Below are 14,760 nucleotides of genomic sequence, written 5' to 3'. Positions count from 1 at the left end.
TGTCTCCTCAAGTCTCTATAGCTTTCACATTGTAAAACAAAATGGAATTCATCTTCAGTGATATTCAAAGTACAAAGAGTACACTTTCTATCTAACCTATTTACCCCATGATAACGGCCTACTTCAACAAACAAATTATGAGATGACAATCTAAGGCGAGTTAAATACACTCTAAAATTCTTATGTTTAGTTAGATAATTCTGAAAACATACATTATTGACAATATATTTATATAAATAACACTTGGATGAAACTTTCAGTTGATCATTCAAAGTCTGTTTTGCTTGATCATATATCCTTGTTTTTACAAATAATAATAAATTTGTATCAATAATCAAATTGTCTTGGTTATACCAGATCTCATTTAAACCTAAGTTAAATAATAATTGTTGTAGTTGATAAATCCAACTGCTTCTAATATTACAGAAATTAAACAGTTGTTCCCTGTAGCAGTTTTTAAGAATACAGTTGCTTGTGGATAACAATTTTAACCAGTACTTCACTATTTTGTACATTCTAAAATATATCAAAGGATATCTACCCAATTCAAAATAAACCATAACATTTGTTGTACATTGTTTGACACCTGAATATGTTTTTGCAAAAATCAAGTTGTATTTTTTCAATATTTAGAGCTTTATGGAAGCCCCATATTTCACAACCATAACATAAAATACTGCTAATGTAAGTATCAAATAAATTCAAATATGTAAAAACATTCAAATACAATGACGAAACCTTCGACTTTAAACCAAAAACAGCTTTTCTACTTTGCTCAGCTAAATGTTTTTGAGCTTTAACAAATTTACCGTTAAAATTTAACAGTACACCAAGGTAACAAAAGTCATCCACTTTGTCAATAGCATTGCCATCATAATACCAAATTTCTTCGTCTTTTACAAAACCTCCGTTTCTAAATACCATAATTTTTGTTTTGGCAATATTTACAGTCAAACCCCATTTACAAGTATATAATAATAATGTGTCTAACATATCTTGCAAGCCAATAACTGAATCAGAAAATAAAATCATATCATCAGCATACATAAGTAAAAATAATGACAAGTCTTGCACTTCATATGGTATATTACTATTACGTAGAAATTCCATTTCAAAGTCATTTACATATAACGAAAAGAGTATAGGAGAAAGAACTTCCCCTTGCATAAGACCAACAGAACTTGTAAACTGCTCAGAATAAAAACCATCAACTTTTACACATACTTTTACTGTAGAATACATTGATTTTAAAACAGACAGTAATTTGCCTGTTATACCAACTCTTGACAGTTTCAACCATAAGTTAAGTCTGGTTACGGAGTCAAATGCTTGTTTGTAGTCAACGAAACAGCAATATAAACGTTTTTTCTTGAAAAGTGCTTTCTGAACGAGTGTCAACAAAGAATAAATTGCATCAACAGTGCTGCTACCCGGGCGAAATCCAAATTGCGCATCTGTAATAATATCATTATTCTCAGACCATTTAATTAGTCTTGAGTTTATAATAGATGTAAATAGTTTCGCTAAATTTAGTTACTAAACTGATTCCACGATAGTTCTGGATCGGACGAGTCGCCTTTTTTTAAAAACAGGAATTAACACTGCGAGTGCCCAAGATTTCGGAAAATGTCCTGATGCTAATATCTTGTTGAATATTTTCTCTAGGAACGGTAGCAGAATATCCTTAAATTCAATGAATAACTCGTTAAATGTACCATCAATACTATGACTTTTACCACGTTTTAGGTTAGAAATACACTTCAAAATTTCATCTTGTGTAATAATTTGATCAAGTTCATCATATGTTGTGTCGGAAACGGACTCTGGAGTATCGACTGTCACATTAATACCATCATTTGTGACCAAATTTCTAAAATGTTCGAAGAATTCAGAAAGTGACACATCAGAAGTTTTGGCTCTCTTCCTTTGAAAAAGTTTATAATATTTCTTTGGGTCGCTTTTACGCAATGTAGCTATCATATCACCCTCTTGGCGCTTATATTTTCGTTTTAGTTTATTTTCTAAACGCTTGTTTTGTCTTTTAGACATAATTAATATTTGATGATTTTCAACATTTTTGTCTCTATTAAATGTATACAAAGAACTAGTATAGATAGATCGAAGTCTTTTGCACTCGAAGTTAAACCATGGTTTGTCATCTTTATATCGGGTCGTCTTACTACGGGTGCGGTCACAAGTATTATTTGAATTATATGATTTACAAAAAAATGGTGAAATAATTTCCATCAAATTGGAAGTAAACGATTCAACATAATTGTCAATACCATCTTGGGATTTTTCAATATCAGAAAATACTATCTGGCTAAGTGAACCACTGTTTAAAGTTAAAGACTCATAACACTGATCTTTTAGCTCTTCCTTCCATCGGTAACTTTCATATGAGGTGTTTGACGTACCACTGTTACGCTCAGGCTCTTGTGAATCGTGTAATATGCACCGCAAGCGAACGTGTAAAGGCGCATGGTCACTAAAAGAAGTGAAGTTACACACAATAAACTGGTCTATAATGTGTAAAAAGTCATATGGAGCCAATAAGTAGTCCACAACACTCATTCCCCGGGGACCACAAAATGTATAGTCATTAGCTAAGCCATCCTTATGCCGACCGTTCAAAATACGTAGACCAGTGCTTCTACACAGATTTAATAATTTTAACCCGAACTCATTAGTACTTTGATCTGGATTTCTTCTTACTGGTAGATTTGTGTCACTTAAATACCCAAAAATATGGTTGAAACTATCAAAAATTGGGCCACATACATTGTCATTTATTATAAAATCATTAACTATAGCAGTTCTTGCATTCATATCACCTAGTAAAAATACTCTTGACGTTTCTGATGAATATTTTTCAACAGCATTTAACAAATCATAGAATAAATCACAATTATACATTTTATAATAATTTGAATAGGCAGGAGGCAAATATACACATCCAATAAAATAATCAAACCCACAAGTTGATATATCCTTTGACACCTTGAGCCATATAATTGTATCGTTCTGAATATCAACTACTTCAACATACTTTGCAAAACAGTTTTTTATTAACAAATATAGTCCACCGCCTTGTTTATATTTACTTTTTAGTAATGGGACTGGCTTAAAAATATAACCATCTACAATATCATCAAATGACTTATCAATCCAACACTCAGACAAAATAACAATATCATATGTTTTAATGTAAGATAAAAAATTTGGCTCATTAAGTTTATCATGTAAACCACCATTAATGTTCCAATACAAAAAGTTAATAAAGGAGATGCTTCTCGATGTGTCCTAGTCTGGACCTGTGTGGATATCTGCTAACACTTCAAAGCGGGATCCACTAGACGAGCCATCACTCACTGAAGATTTACTAGGTTTTATACTTGAAACGCTCGGTGTTTTTTTGGCCACTGAAAACCCTGGACCCGACGATGTATCCGACATTCTATCACCTGACTGATCACGACGTGTAATTTTGACTAGCTCGTTTGATTTAACCACAGTCTGCTCACCATCAAGAAAAAGTTTATCTTTATTAAACGAAACTCGTTTACCTGCCTCCTTTGCTTTTTTATACACAGGAAATAATAGTTTGCGTTTTTCATGTATAGCTTTCGGAAATTGTTCAGAAATTGAAATGGTTGACTCTTTTAATTTCGAGAGTTTTGACGTACATTGTCCCTTTGTTGACGTTTTATAAATTTGACAATTATGGGGCGCGGCTTACGCACATTCCGAGTCGACTTGCTCACGAATTTCTTTCCCATCCTAAAGGCAGATGCTATTTCGATTGGTTCTCGAATTTCCAGAGATAAAGCACATATGCTTCTAATGCAATCAATACAGTCTTCGCCCTCCTCCTCCTCGATACCAAAAAACATCAAATTGTCCCTCAAGTTTTCACACTGTAGTTGTTCAAGCTGATCAACCATACCCCTGTTAACAACACGCAATGAAGTTATATCATCGGCAATGACAGCCATGTCAGATTTATTCTATGTATAAAAGTTGCATAACGAACTTGTAAGATGTTTGCATTAGCTTAGAGTTTAAAAGGTTATTGACAAATAGAAATTTATAATCTTACATGTTTCAGATGTAAACAAATATTTCGGACATGTAAATTCATAGCGACTTTCGAGATCATTCTTAGTATTGAATAAATTAAATATGCATGCTGTAAACGAAATGTACATAATAGAAATCAATATAATTAGACAGTTTGATATATAAAATTTAGTACCAAAATAATGTGTGACACTGATATCGAACAGATATATACTCATCAGAGGCAGTGCAATCGCTAAATTATACTGTTATAGAGGCTGAGAAATCTCAGCTTCGATCATCGGCTAACTATATATATATATAGATAGAGAGCTACCTCGCTCTCCTTTTCCGCTATGACAATACTTAAAAAAAAACACACTTATCTTGTAACGTGGAATAATCTGAAATGAAATATTCAATTTGTAGGTACAAACTGAGGGAATGCATTTTTTTTCAAACAAACACTGGAACAGGTCAAGCTTACGGTAGAACCAATTCAAATGTTTGGTTAATAAACATTCAGGACTAACTCACACACAAAATAAAATTTCCAACCATGCACTCGAAATTTTCAATAAAGAAAATGGGATAATTACATAAATATGATTGACGTAATTAAGGTTCCCGTAAAATTTGCGCATTTGCGCATTGTCTTAAACCACTACAGCACACGTATTCTCTAGATCTAGAAGACACTTTCATGGGACAAGGGAACTAACCGGCATATTTACATGATTTAAACTTTATAAAAACTGATATCATGAATACTTGTTGATAAAAACAACGTAATCACAGGATCGTCATGAGGAAACACTTATGACAAATTATCACTCACAATGTACTTACTATGCACTTGACGATCCATCGTCTATATCTAAAAGCAATGACAGAAACCCATTTAAACAGCACTACACGTTTAACGGTGGCAATTTTACGTACAAATACAAACATGTATTTATTGTCACCAATACTCTGATGTGTCTGTGCCTCAGCTTACATTTGACCTGTTTCTGAAGATACCAGAATAGTTGTCTGAAATCTTACAAGTCGAATTAAATATATCAGATACCAGAATATTCGTCTGAGATCTTACAAGTGACATGTTTCAGCAGAAATAGATCTGTAGATTCTATTATATTACAAGTGACATGTTTCAGCAGAATAAGATCTATATAGATACCAGAATAGTCGTCTAAAATCATACAAGTGACATGTTTCTTTAGAGACAAGATTAGTCGTCTGAAATCTTACAAGTGACCTGTTTTGGTCGGATTAAATATGAAGATACCAAGAATAGTCGTATGAAACCAACAAATGACATGTTTCAGCAGGAATAGATCTGTATATTCGGATATTCTACAAGTGACCTGTTTCAGCAGGATTATATTTGTAGATACGCAAATAGTCATATGCTCGCTGAATTCAGACAGTGTCTTATTCCTTTTTTTATCAATTTGATTAAAATTCAGAACTAACTTGCGTACTCGTGTATATAAGGATTGCGAAATCAGATATCTATATTTTAATTAGATTGCCCTTATAATGACATTTTGACTGAGCGCGAATTAACATGGCGGGTGATTCGTGCACAGCAGGAAACGTTTATCTTGCTATGTTTGCTCTTGCACAAGTTTTATGTTATATATTGATGTGTACATTCTAAAAAGATTAACGAAATTTGAGCGCAAGTATAAACAACGGCTGTCCCTACTTCATTCTAAGCTTTAACTGCCTATCTATATATGCGGGTTTTTTTTTAATTTAAATTATCGGATGGCATAATGTCGCGGAATTTCATTGAATTATTAGTTTGATTTCAATTTATACATGCACAAAGGATGACCTGATGATCACCAAAGAAATAACAGAACTTGCAACACTAAAAGAAGGAGATATAATCAAGATGAGCAAATGTAGGCAGTTTTAACCGATCCATAATTTATTCCAGGGTATGAGTTATGCTGAACTCAAAACATATATCAGACTATAGAAAATTGAAAGAACAGATGCCAGCATCCGTATAAGTTTTTGAAAGAAGATTTCATGTTCTAAGAGTTCCATCTATAGAACCGCTAATAAGCCAGTTCCTGGAAACATTACAGAATCTATGTTTGTTAGAACTACAATGTTAAATTTTTTTCAATTGGCCGCATATTTATAAATTATGCATTAATTGCACAATCATTGATACTTTCCCTTTCGACACACCGAGCACAATTTTGTATATATATATTATATATATATATATATATATATATGTATATCATTCAAATTATTTGAACTCCTACATTTGTTTGTCTCTACGTTTATGTATGTAAAAAGAAATATATATAAATGTATATTGAATTCATATTTAAAATGAATAAGCCCACTTTTTCACAAGGAACAACAGATAAAAACCATAACAAATAAGAACATGCTGATCTTTATTAAGACATCTTAAAAATAATGTAACATTCACATTAATATTTACACACACATTAACAAAAAACTAGTAGTAAAATATTAGGTCCAAGCTCTTATTGTTTCCTTTCATCGTCTTTCTGTTTAGTCTTTAATTGCCCTTTCTTTAAACTTTTAACTAAAGAAACAAATCTTTTTAATGTTGACAACCGCTGTGCCTTCTTCATTTTAGGCTTAAGTTGCCTATCTATGAGTTTCCTATTGAAAAGTTGCCTTATCGGAGGGTGCAATCTCGTGTAATTTCTTTGTGTTATTTTTTTTACTCTAAAATCAGATTTGGTCGCATCATTTTGTCTTAACTGGTGGAGTTGAAGAGCATCTTTATCCGCCGAATGCAGACTTTTGTGATGAAGTTTCGCTATATTTATCTGTCTTTTATTATTCCCGTCTCTGTCGAATTGCTTGTCACTTTGGTCTTTTCTTCCATCTTGTTTTAGCCTTAAAATGAAAAATTAACTATCAAAATATATTATATTTTATAGTTTTAGTGTAAATACATTATAACTTAACGAATTGTGCAGTTTTCCGGTTTCATTACAATAATTGTTATAGAGACAAAGTACTAAAAATGTGTTGATGGTAAAAAAAAAAAAAAAAAAAAATGGCGAAAAAAACGGGCATGCAGTGGTTGGTGGATATCAAACATCAACCTTTTAAACATTGCCAGCAAGATTTCTAAACTATTGATTCTTTTTGTAGATCATGTCTTGCAGTGCTCAATTTTGCTCATCTTGGTTTCTATCTATCTGTTATAGTTTTTCAGATGTTGGGCAAACATTATTTGTTATTTATACACATCGTTATTTAAAAAGGATAATAACTCCAATAAGGAGTCTGATGATTTCAACCATGTTCTTTTATTTGTCTGATCATTTTTGGTTTATTTCTGATCATTTCTCTCTATCTGTTAAAATTTCAAGAAATAAATTGACAGAATTAGTCATTGAAGGACATTTACTCCTACAATAAATCGTATGACAATTTTTATGTTTTCATCATTGGGAACATTCCCCCTGTTAGATTTTCTATATTTTTAACAGTCTTCAAGATTATATAGAAAAAACATGATGTGCATTTTACCCTTATGTTCAATTTGAGACATATCTGCCATCGACAGTTTTTTTTAAACTAGATACCATAATCATGATTGTAACCAAGTCTGGTTAAAGTTGGCCCTTAGTTTCTGAGAAGATTTTTTGGTAAAAATTGACATACGACGGACTACAGATGACGGACACCAAAGTAATAGAAAGAACTCACATTGACCCACAAAAAGCAGTCTTGCTACAAAACTGTCGAAGCAGTTTGGGTGACAAGAAATAATATATAAATGCTTAAACAAAGAAGAACAATAGCCATTCTTCAGTCAATAATGATTAATAATGTATAGTCAGATACTATTGAAGGTTACCGTACAACTTTTCCACGCTTCCACCAATTGTCATTCCCACCATTCCAGCTGCTATCCCATGAGTTCCCATCATTCCAATCATTGTCCCATGAGTTATCGTTGTTCTGGTTATTGTCCCATGAGTTATCATTATTCCAGTTATTGTCCCATGTATTTCCGCTATTTCCATTACTGTCCCATGAGTTTCCATTATCCCAATTATTGTCCCATGAGTTATCATTATTCCAGTTATTGTCCCATGTATTTCCGCTATTTCCATTACTGTCCCATGAGTTTCCATTATCCCAATTATTGTCCCATGAATTATCATTATTCCAGTTATTGTCCCATGAATTATCATTATTCCAGTTATTGTCCCATGTATTTCCGCTATTTCCATTACTGTCCCACAAGTTTCCATTATCCCAATTATTGTCCCATGAATTATCATTATTCCAGTTATTGTCCCATGAGTTATCATTATTCCAGTTATTGTCCCATGTATTTCCGCTATTTCCATTACTGTCCCATGAGTTTCCATTATCCCAATTATTGTTCCATGAGTTATCATTATTCCAGTTATTGTCCCATGTATCTCCGCTATTTCCATTACTGTCCCACGAGTTTCCACCATTCCAATTATTTTCCCAAGAATTCCAACTATTCCAATTATTGTTACCACTGTTGCCATTGTTGTCCCATGCTTGTCCACCATCCCACCAATTTTCAGTGTTAGAGTTATCCCACGAATTTCCACTGTTTCCATTATTGTCCCACGAATTTTCACTATCGTTATTGTCCCAGGAATTTCCACCTGTGTTCCCGCCATTATTATTCCACCAATTATTATCATTGTTGCTACTAGTACCACCACCATTGCTGTTACTATCCCACCAATTTACATTGTTATCCGTTCCAGTTTCTCCGCCATTGCTGTTATTATCCCATACATTTCCGCCGTTATTAGATCCTACATATGAATATTTCCAATAAATTTATACCTTTTTATTTGTCATTTTAAACCTTTATGGTTTAATAACTTTTTTGTAATACCCTTTTTGCGTGACTCGGTATTTATACATCCCGCCATTGTGATATTAATATTGCCATTTTATCTTTCTTTGTTCCCATAGTTTGTTTCTTTTCCTTTTTTTTTTATGGCGATTAGGATTATACATAATGAAATGCCTGTACATACTAAGTCAGGAATATGACAATTGTTTTCTATCCGTTTGATGTATTTGAGCTTTTGACTCTGCCATATGATGAGGAACTTGCCTCTTTAAATTTTCCCTGGAGTTCAGTATTTTTGTTTTTTGCTTTTTAGTAAAAATAAAACCCGGCAAAGTGTTTATTTTCATATATCGAAATAAGAGTTTTTCACAATCAAGTATGTTTTCATAATCGGGGTTTTCACATTCAAAGCATAGACTTGGATGGTATGTAGTGACAGAGGGTATTATTTTGTTAGCTTTACGCAAAGTACCTCTATGTGTCAGCATTTGAGTAGATTTCACGCTTATTTAACAGCTAACAAAACACTTACATCCAGAAGAATTGTGTTTAAATAGAAAAAAAAAACAATTGTAAAAAGACAATTCGTGTTGTCTCAAAAAATAAAAATGAGTTCTACTGCGATAAATGTAATCTAATAAATCATCCTTCAAAAATCAAACATTTTTTTGTTTATCTTTGATAGTTTCCGTTTTATATATTAAATAATGTATATGCTCCCCTCGAAATGTCTTTTGGTTAATTGTGTTGTCGACGTTTATATGTTTTGGGTTTTTTTTCAACTGTGTTTTGTCGTTAACATATTTTAGAGAAAGGTATGAAACCTTGCAGGAGAGATGGATTAATATAAAATGGAATAAACCAAAAATGCAGTAGAAATTGTGTGTCTTTTTGAGTAAGAATATAACGATTGACAATTCATTTCAATGCCGACAAAAATAGTACATACCTGAACATAAACCATCGTCACATTGTTCTCCTGCTGCACATTTAGAACAAGCACGTCCTCTGATGTACGGATCTCCAGTACGAAATTTACCATTATCATTGAAGTTACCACTTGAAAAAAGATTCAATTTATATTTACCTACTCACACTTGGTTTTGAAGATTGCGATTTAAATGAAACCGACATGTATCAACGTTTGTAAAATGTTTGCCAAATATAAATAGCGCGATATGAATGACTTATTTTTTCATTTAAAAAAAAAACTTTCGTGGTAGTAGCAATATCTAACGTTGCGTCGCTGTCTTGTCATTTTTTTTTTTTATATTTTTTTTAAAAGTTATTTTTTTATCTCTATAAAATCTTTAATGAGAAGTCGACCTTTTTGTATAGTTTCTTCAATCTGTAACTGGTGTCAATGAACGAGAAAACCAACGGCAAGATGTATAATTGCCAAAGACCAACTATGACAGACATAAACAAATGACAGCCACTGAATTACAGGATACTTACTTGGGACAGACACATCAAAAAGTATGAGGCTGAAAGAACATGTACGGGAGCGCTCAACCCTCTTATAACCTGGGACAGTGTCGTAGCACAACATATGAAAGAAGAAACTTTTGAAATCAGTTGAAAATAGTTAAATCAATAGATTATTTATCTTGCTGTACACAAGCTCGTCACTAAAGATATTCTAGTAAGATGGTTTGAGCACACCAATGACAGCGCGGTTAGTTAATGCTCTATCTTAGTGTTTCTTTGGGAAATTTATATACAATACATCACCTTCGTGTTTCTTTATCCATTGTTTACAAAAAACAAATTTTGAACAACTTACGGTGGATTGTAAAAACAGGAAAGGTACAGAAACTTTTCTCGGAACTGACCATTTGGTGGACAAGTATATATACCACATCCAACTTCGATGCTCTTTGCCCACACAAGCTGCGAATGAATGAAAAACAATTGTTATATATATATATATATATATAATGTCAGCTTCCTTGTACTCTACATCTTTGTGTCTTCATAATAAAACAATCTTTCAGTTTTTATCATCTTCCATTAGACATTTAATCATTCGTTTGTTAGTATCGTTGAAAACATTTTGTTCGATTTTCAAACTGTCGGGTAAACTATAAAAAGGTTCCCAAATCGAAAAACGTATGAAAAATTCAAAGAAACAATCAGCATATTTATGTCAATACCATAATCATAGCTGCAATTGATCAAGATAAGAAATTAAGACAACCAAGGCTCTATCATTTGCCACAAATATTGCTTTTTATATAACCTTGTATGTAAAAAATATATGTTTTATGTAGCTATAGTCGATTAAACAAAATGTCAATAGCTTATGTAAAATACGTAAATACGCATGGACTTTATATAAAACTTCTGACTTGAATGTGACTTGACAATTAAAAAACATATTTACATGCATATTTACACCTCTCAAGTGCACAGCTTATGTTATATATCCATGCTTTTATATAGACTAGACCGTTGGTTTTCCCGTTTGAATGGTTTTACACTAGTAATTTTGGGGCCCTTTATAGCTTGTTGTTTGGTGTGAGCCTAGGCTCCGTGTTGAAGACCGTACATTGACCTGTAATGGTTTACTTTTATAAATTGTTATTTGGATGGATGGTTGTCTCATTGGCACTCACACCACATCTTCCTATATCTATTGAATATATTTTGTACTTGCAATACATGAAAGATATATGAAATCCCTGATTTCTTATTCACAATGACACAAGGAATGTCGTTTCGAAAAATAGAGACTGGAATTACTAACAGAATCATATAAAACATTTAAACGATTCAAGTGTTTGTTTGTTTTTATATTTCACAAAATAACATTAGTTTGAACTTTATGTCTACCTGTGTATAATGCCCTGTTGGCGTCGTAAATCCTGTGGACCAATTCCACAGCGTATACTCATCGTACCAAGCCTTTATTCCCCTTTCTATCAAATCCCTTTCTTGTCCTTTATCTCGAATTGTATGAAAATACAAATTTTCGCCGTACCCTGTTTTTCCATTATGTCCTACAGTACAGGTCTTGGCCCAGTTCAGTGCAACATTGGCAATCGTATTACTCCAAACCTGAAGGAATGATGAAAAAATAATACAGTTATTTGTTATATGTGTTAACAAACTTGATTGAATAGTTTAAAATTTTTGCAGAATGCCTTTTTGTATACTTATCATAAAAACATGATGTTTGATTTGAAATGATTTTGTTTGGTTTTTCTTTTCCTTTCAACTACTGGTATTTTTTTTACCTCCTTTCAACCACTGGTGTTGTTGCCTCTTTTCATCCACTGGAATTGTTAACCTCTTTTCAACCTTTCTCCTTGATTGTTTAATATGAATCAGATTATTGCTTTTCTCGTTTGAGTTGTTTCAGTCTGTCATACTGGTTTCTTTTAAAGCTAGCAAACGGTATTGATTGTGCTTATTATTAAATGCTGTGCCATAACGTAAGTGAGTTTGGTCTCCAAATGGTTGTCTCATTCGCAATTATACCATTTCTCCTACTTTATGTGTTATATTTGAATTTACCATTTTCTCAATATTAGCAGCTCCTTTCTTTGCTTCAATACTTCTAAATTTGTTATGTTCTTGTACCATATAATTATCGTACTGACCACTATATCCAAGGTCTACCATATACAACGCCAATAGCAACCATGGCAGACTCATGACACGGTCTAGAAAAACATTTGAATTATCATACTGATGATAGTAGATACAAAAATTCAAAATCAGGTTTCAAGTTGTGAGTCAATATTCAGTTAACTAACATTCTTACTAAAAGAAAAGGCGAAAATGTCACCAGTGTCCTCTGAACATATACAATCTTATTTAAAAAGATAAACTGACAGCTATTTAGCGTACATATTGATATTAGATAAATATTAAACCTTCTTGACAGGTACTAGACCCACACATCAAGCCGATTTTTTACTTGCCAGTCTGCAGGAAGACGTTAAGCGTAATATTTTGAAGGGGACATTTTAAGCGGACACATATCATAGCGCAATACCAATATGTTTTCAACTCTATTTCAATAGCTTATTTTAGCAAAACTTACCTTGTTGAATAATACTTTCCATACTGAAACTATAAACAGTAATTTAAACTGGTTTAACGTTAAAATTGTTTACATTTACAATTTATTGGGAACAATATAAGGGTCCAAGTCCGTTGCACTAAAAGATGTGTTGAATTTGCAAATTATCTGATCGAATTCTATGTTGAAAGCAAAATAACAAAAAAAACGAACTCCAAGTAAAATTAAAAATCGGAAAGTCCCTTATCAAATAACAAAATCAAAAGCTCAAACACACCAAACAAATAGAAAATCACTGGCTTATTCCTAACGTGGTACATGCATTTTCTTATGTAGAAAATAGTGGATTAAACCTCTTACTTGTATCATAGTCGCATAGAGTTCCATTATATTGACAACAATGTGTGAATAAAACAAACAAAAACATAAATAGGTAAAAATAAAAAATATGGGTACAATAGTGAACGTTGTGTTATAATCTTAATCAAAGAAAAACAAACACATATGTCAACAAACAAAACAAAATGGTATATTGATAATGCACATACAAAATTAAAGCCACGAACACAAAAAATAACCACAGCACAATAACACATTTGCGGGATATACAAGTACGTATACCGAGCCCCGCCGAAAGAATATAACCAATATTGACTAAACAGTAAAATTTAATGATAACAAAGACAAATAAAAGAACTCTTTAACACGTAATTGAGATGATAAAAACATCAGTTCCTAGAATCTATAATTCAAGACCATCATGTATTATTTGTGAAGGACAAGACATTCGTTGACTGAGCCCTGATTCATCACTTTTTGCCCAGAAACTGGTGACGTTTTATAATGTGTAGGTAGGAACCTTTTATATTCCGAATGAGTCGGTAAATGCATATCCCAATTTCAAGTTCTGGAGAATATATAAATGGAAATAAATCCGAAAAGTTCGGATTGTTAATGGAAGGAACATCATCAATATATCTGAATGTGAAATTAAATGTTTTTGAAAAGTGTCTGAAGGAACTTCGACTCATGAATACAAGAGGTCGATAAGGAGAGGCACACAGTGCGTATACATAGGAGTACCGACAAATTGTTGAAAAAGTCTAACTCAAAATTTAACAATAAGTAACTCAAGTATACTAATAACTTGTTCCTCTGTGCAGCACGTTTTACCTTTTTTGTATACTTTTCACAAACTATGACTATGGAATCCCAAAGTTATAATTTTATAGCGTATGCTATCATTTTTGTATTGAAAAGCATTGTGTATTATTTACTTAGGTATCCAATACAAACAAGTCCTCAGATTTTCTGTTCAATGTAATGTTCTTTGAAGCCATAAAGGACTTACAATTCATCCTTGTCAAATGATATGTTTTTGTATGTGAAATAACCTGAAAGTTATGTATGCCTAATTCCTCAGTTTAAAAGAAATCCATAGTAGTAAGATTTACACACAAAGGCAATATTATTATGGCCCCGCAACGAAGTTGTCAGTACCATATAGTTTTACCCTTGTTAATTAAGCTTTGTCAGCAGGAACACCACAATATTTATCGTGATTTCAGATGTTACCTCCTTGCGACAAGGAACGTTGCTGAAGGTGATAACATCAATCCTTTATTTGAAAACTGAACTGAAAGGAATATATGTCTATTTATTTTGTAAAGGTTCCGATCTTACTAGTTTGAATAGACGGAAAAGAGCTACATCACAAATTATACTGACCAGTATGTATATTTGAGAACATGTATTTATGCTGAGTTTATGTTTACATCTTAGCCTTAGGCAGAAGTTCCAT

General features: G+C 32.5%; 1 protein-coding gene across 1 annotated transcript; it reads right to left on the bottom strand.

Annotated features, from left to right (window-relative positions):
* Positions 1-6,517: 6,517 nt before the first annotated feature.
* Positions 6,518-13,002, bottom strand: LOC143064292 (uncharacterized). The gene is made up of 7 exons (XM_076237069.1): positions 12,981-13,002; positions 12,449-12,597; positions 11,765-11,989; positions 10,716-10,822; positions 9,879-9,988; positions 7,937-8,885; positions 6,518-6,963 (listed from the first exon to the last, which is right to left on the bottom strand). The coding sequence occupies exons 1-7, from the start codon at positions 13,000-13,002 to the stop codon at positions 6,582-6,584; spliced, it is 1,944 nt and encodes a 647-aa protein (XP_076093184.1). The 3' UTR covers positions 6,518-6,581.
* Between the last annotated feature and the right edge of the window lie 1,758 nt (positions 13,003-14,760).

This window comes from Mytilus galloprovincialis, chromosome 1, assembly GCF_965363235.1.
Source record: "Mytilus galloprovincialis chromosome 1, xbMytGall1.hap1.1, whole genome shotgun sequence".
NCBI classification, from domain to species: domain Eukaryota; kingdom Metazoa; phylum Mollusca; class Bivalvia; order Mytilida; family Mytilidae; genus Mytilus; species Mytilus galloprovincialis.
The sequence above is the reverse complement of the archived record's forward strand: the minus strand, read 5'-3'. Positions and strand labels throughout refer to the sequence as shown.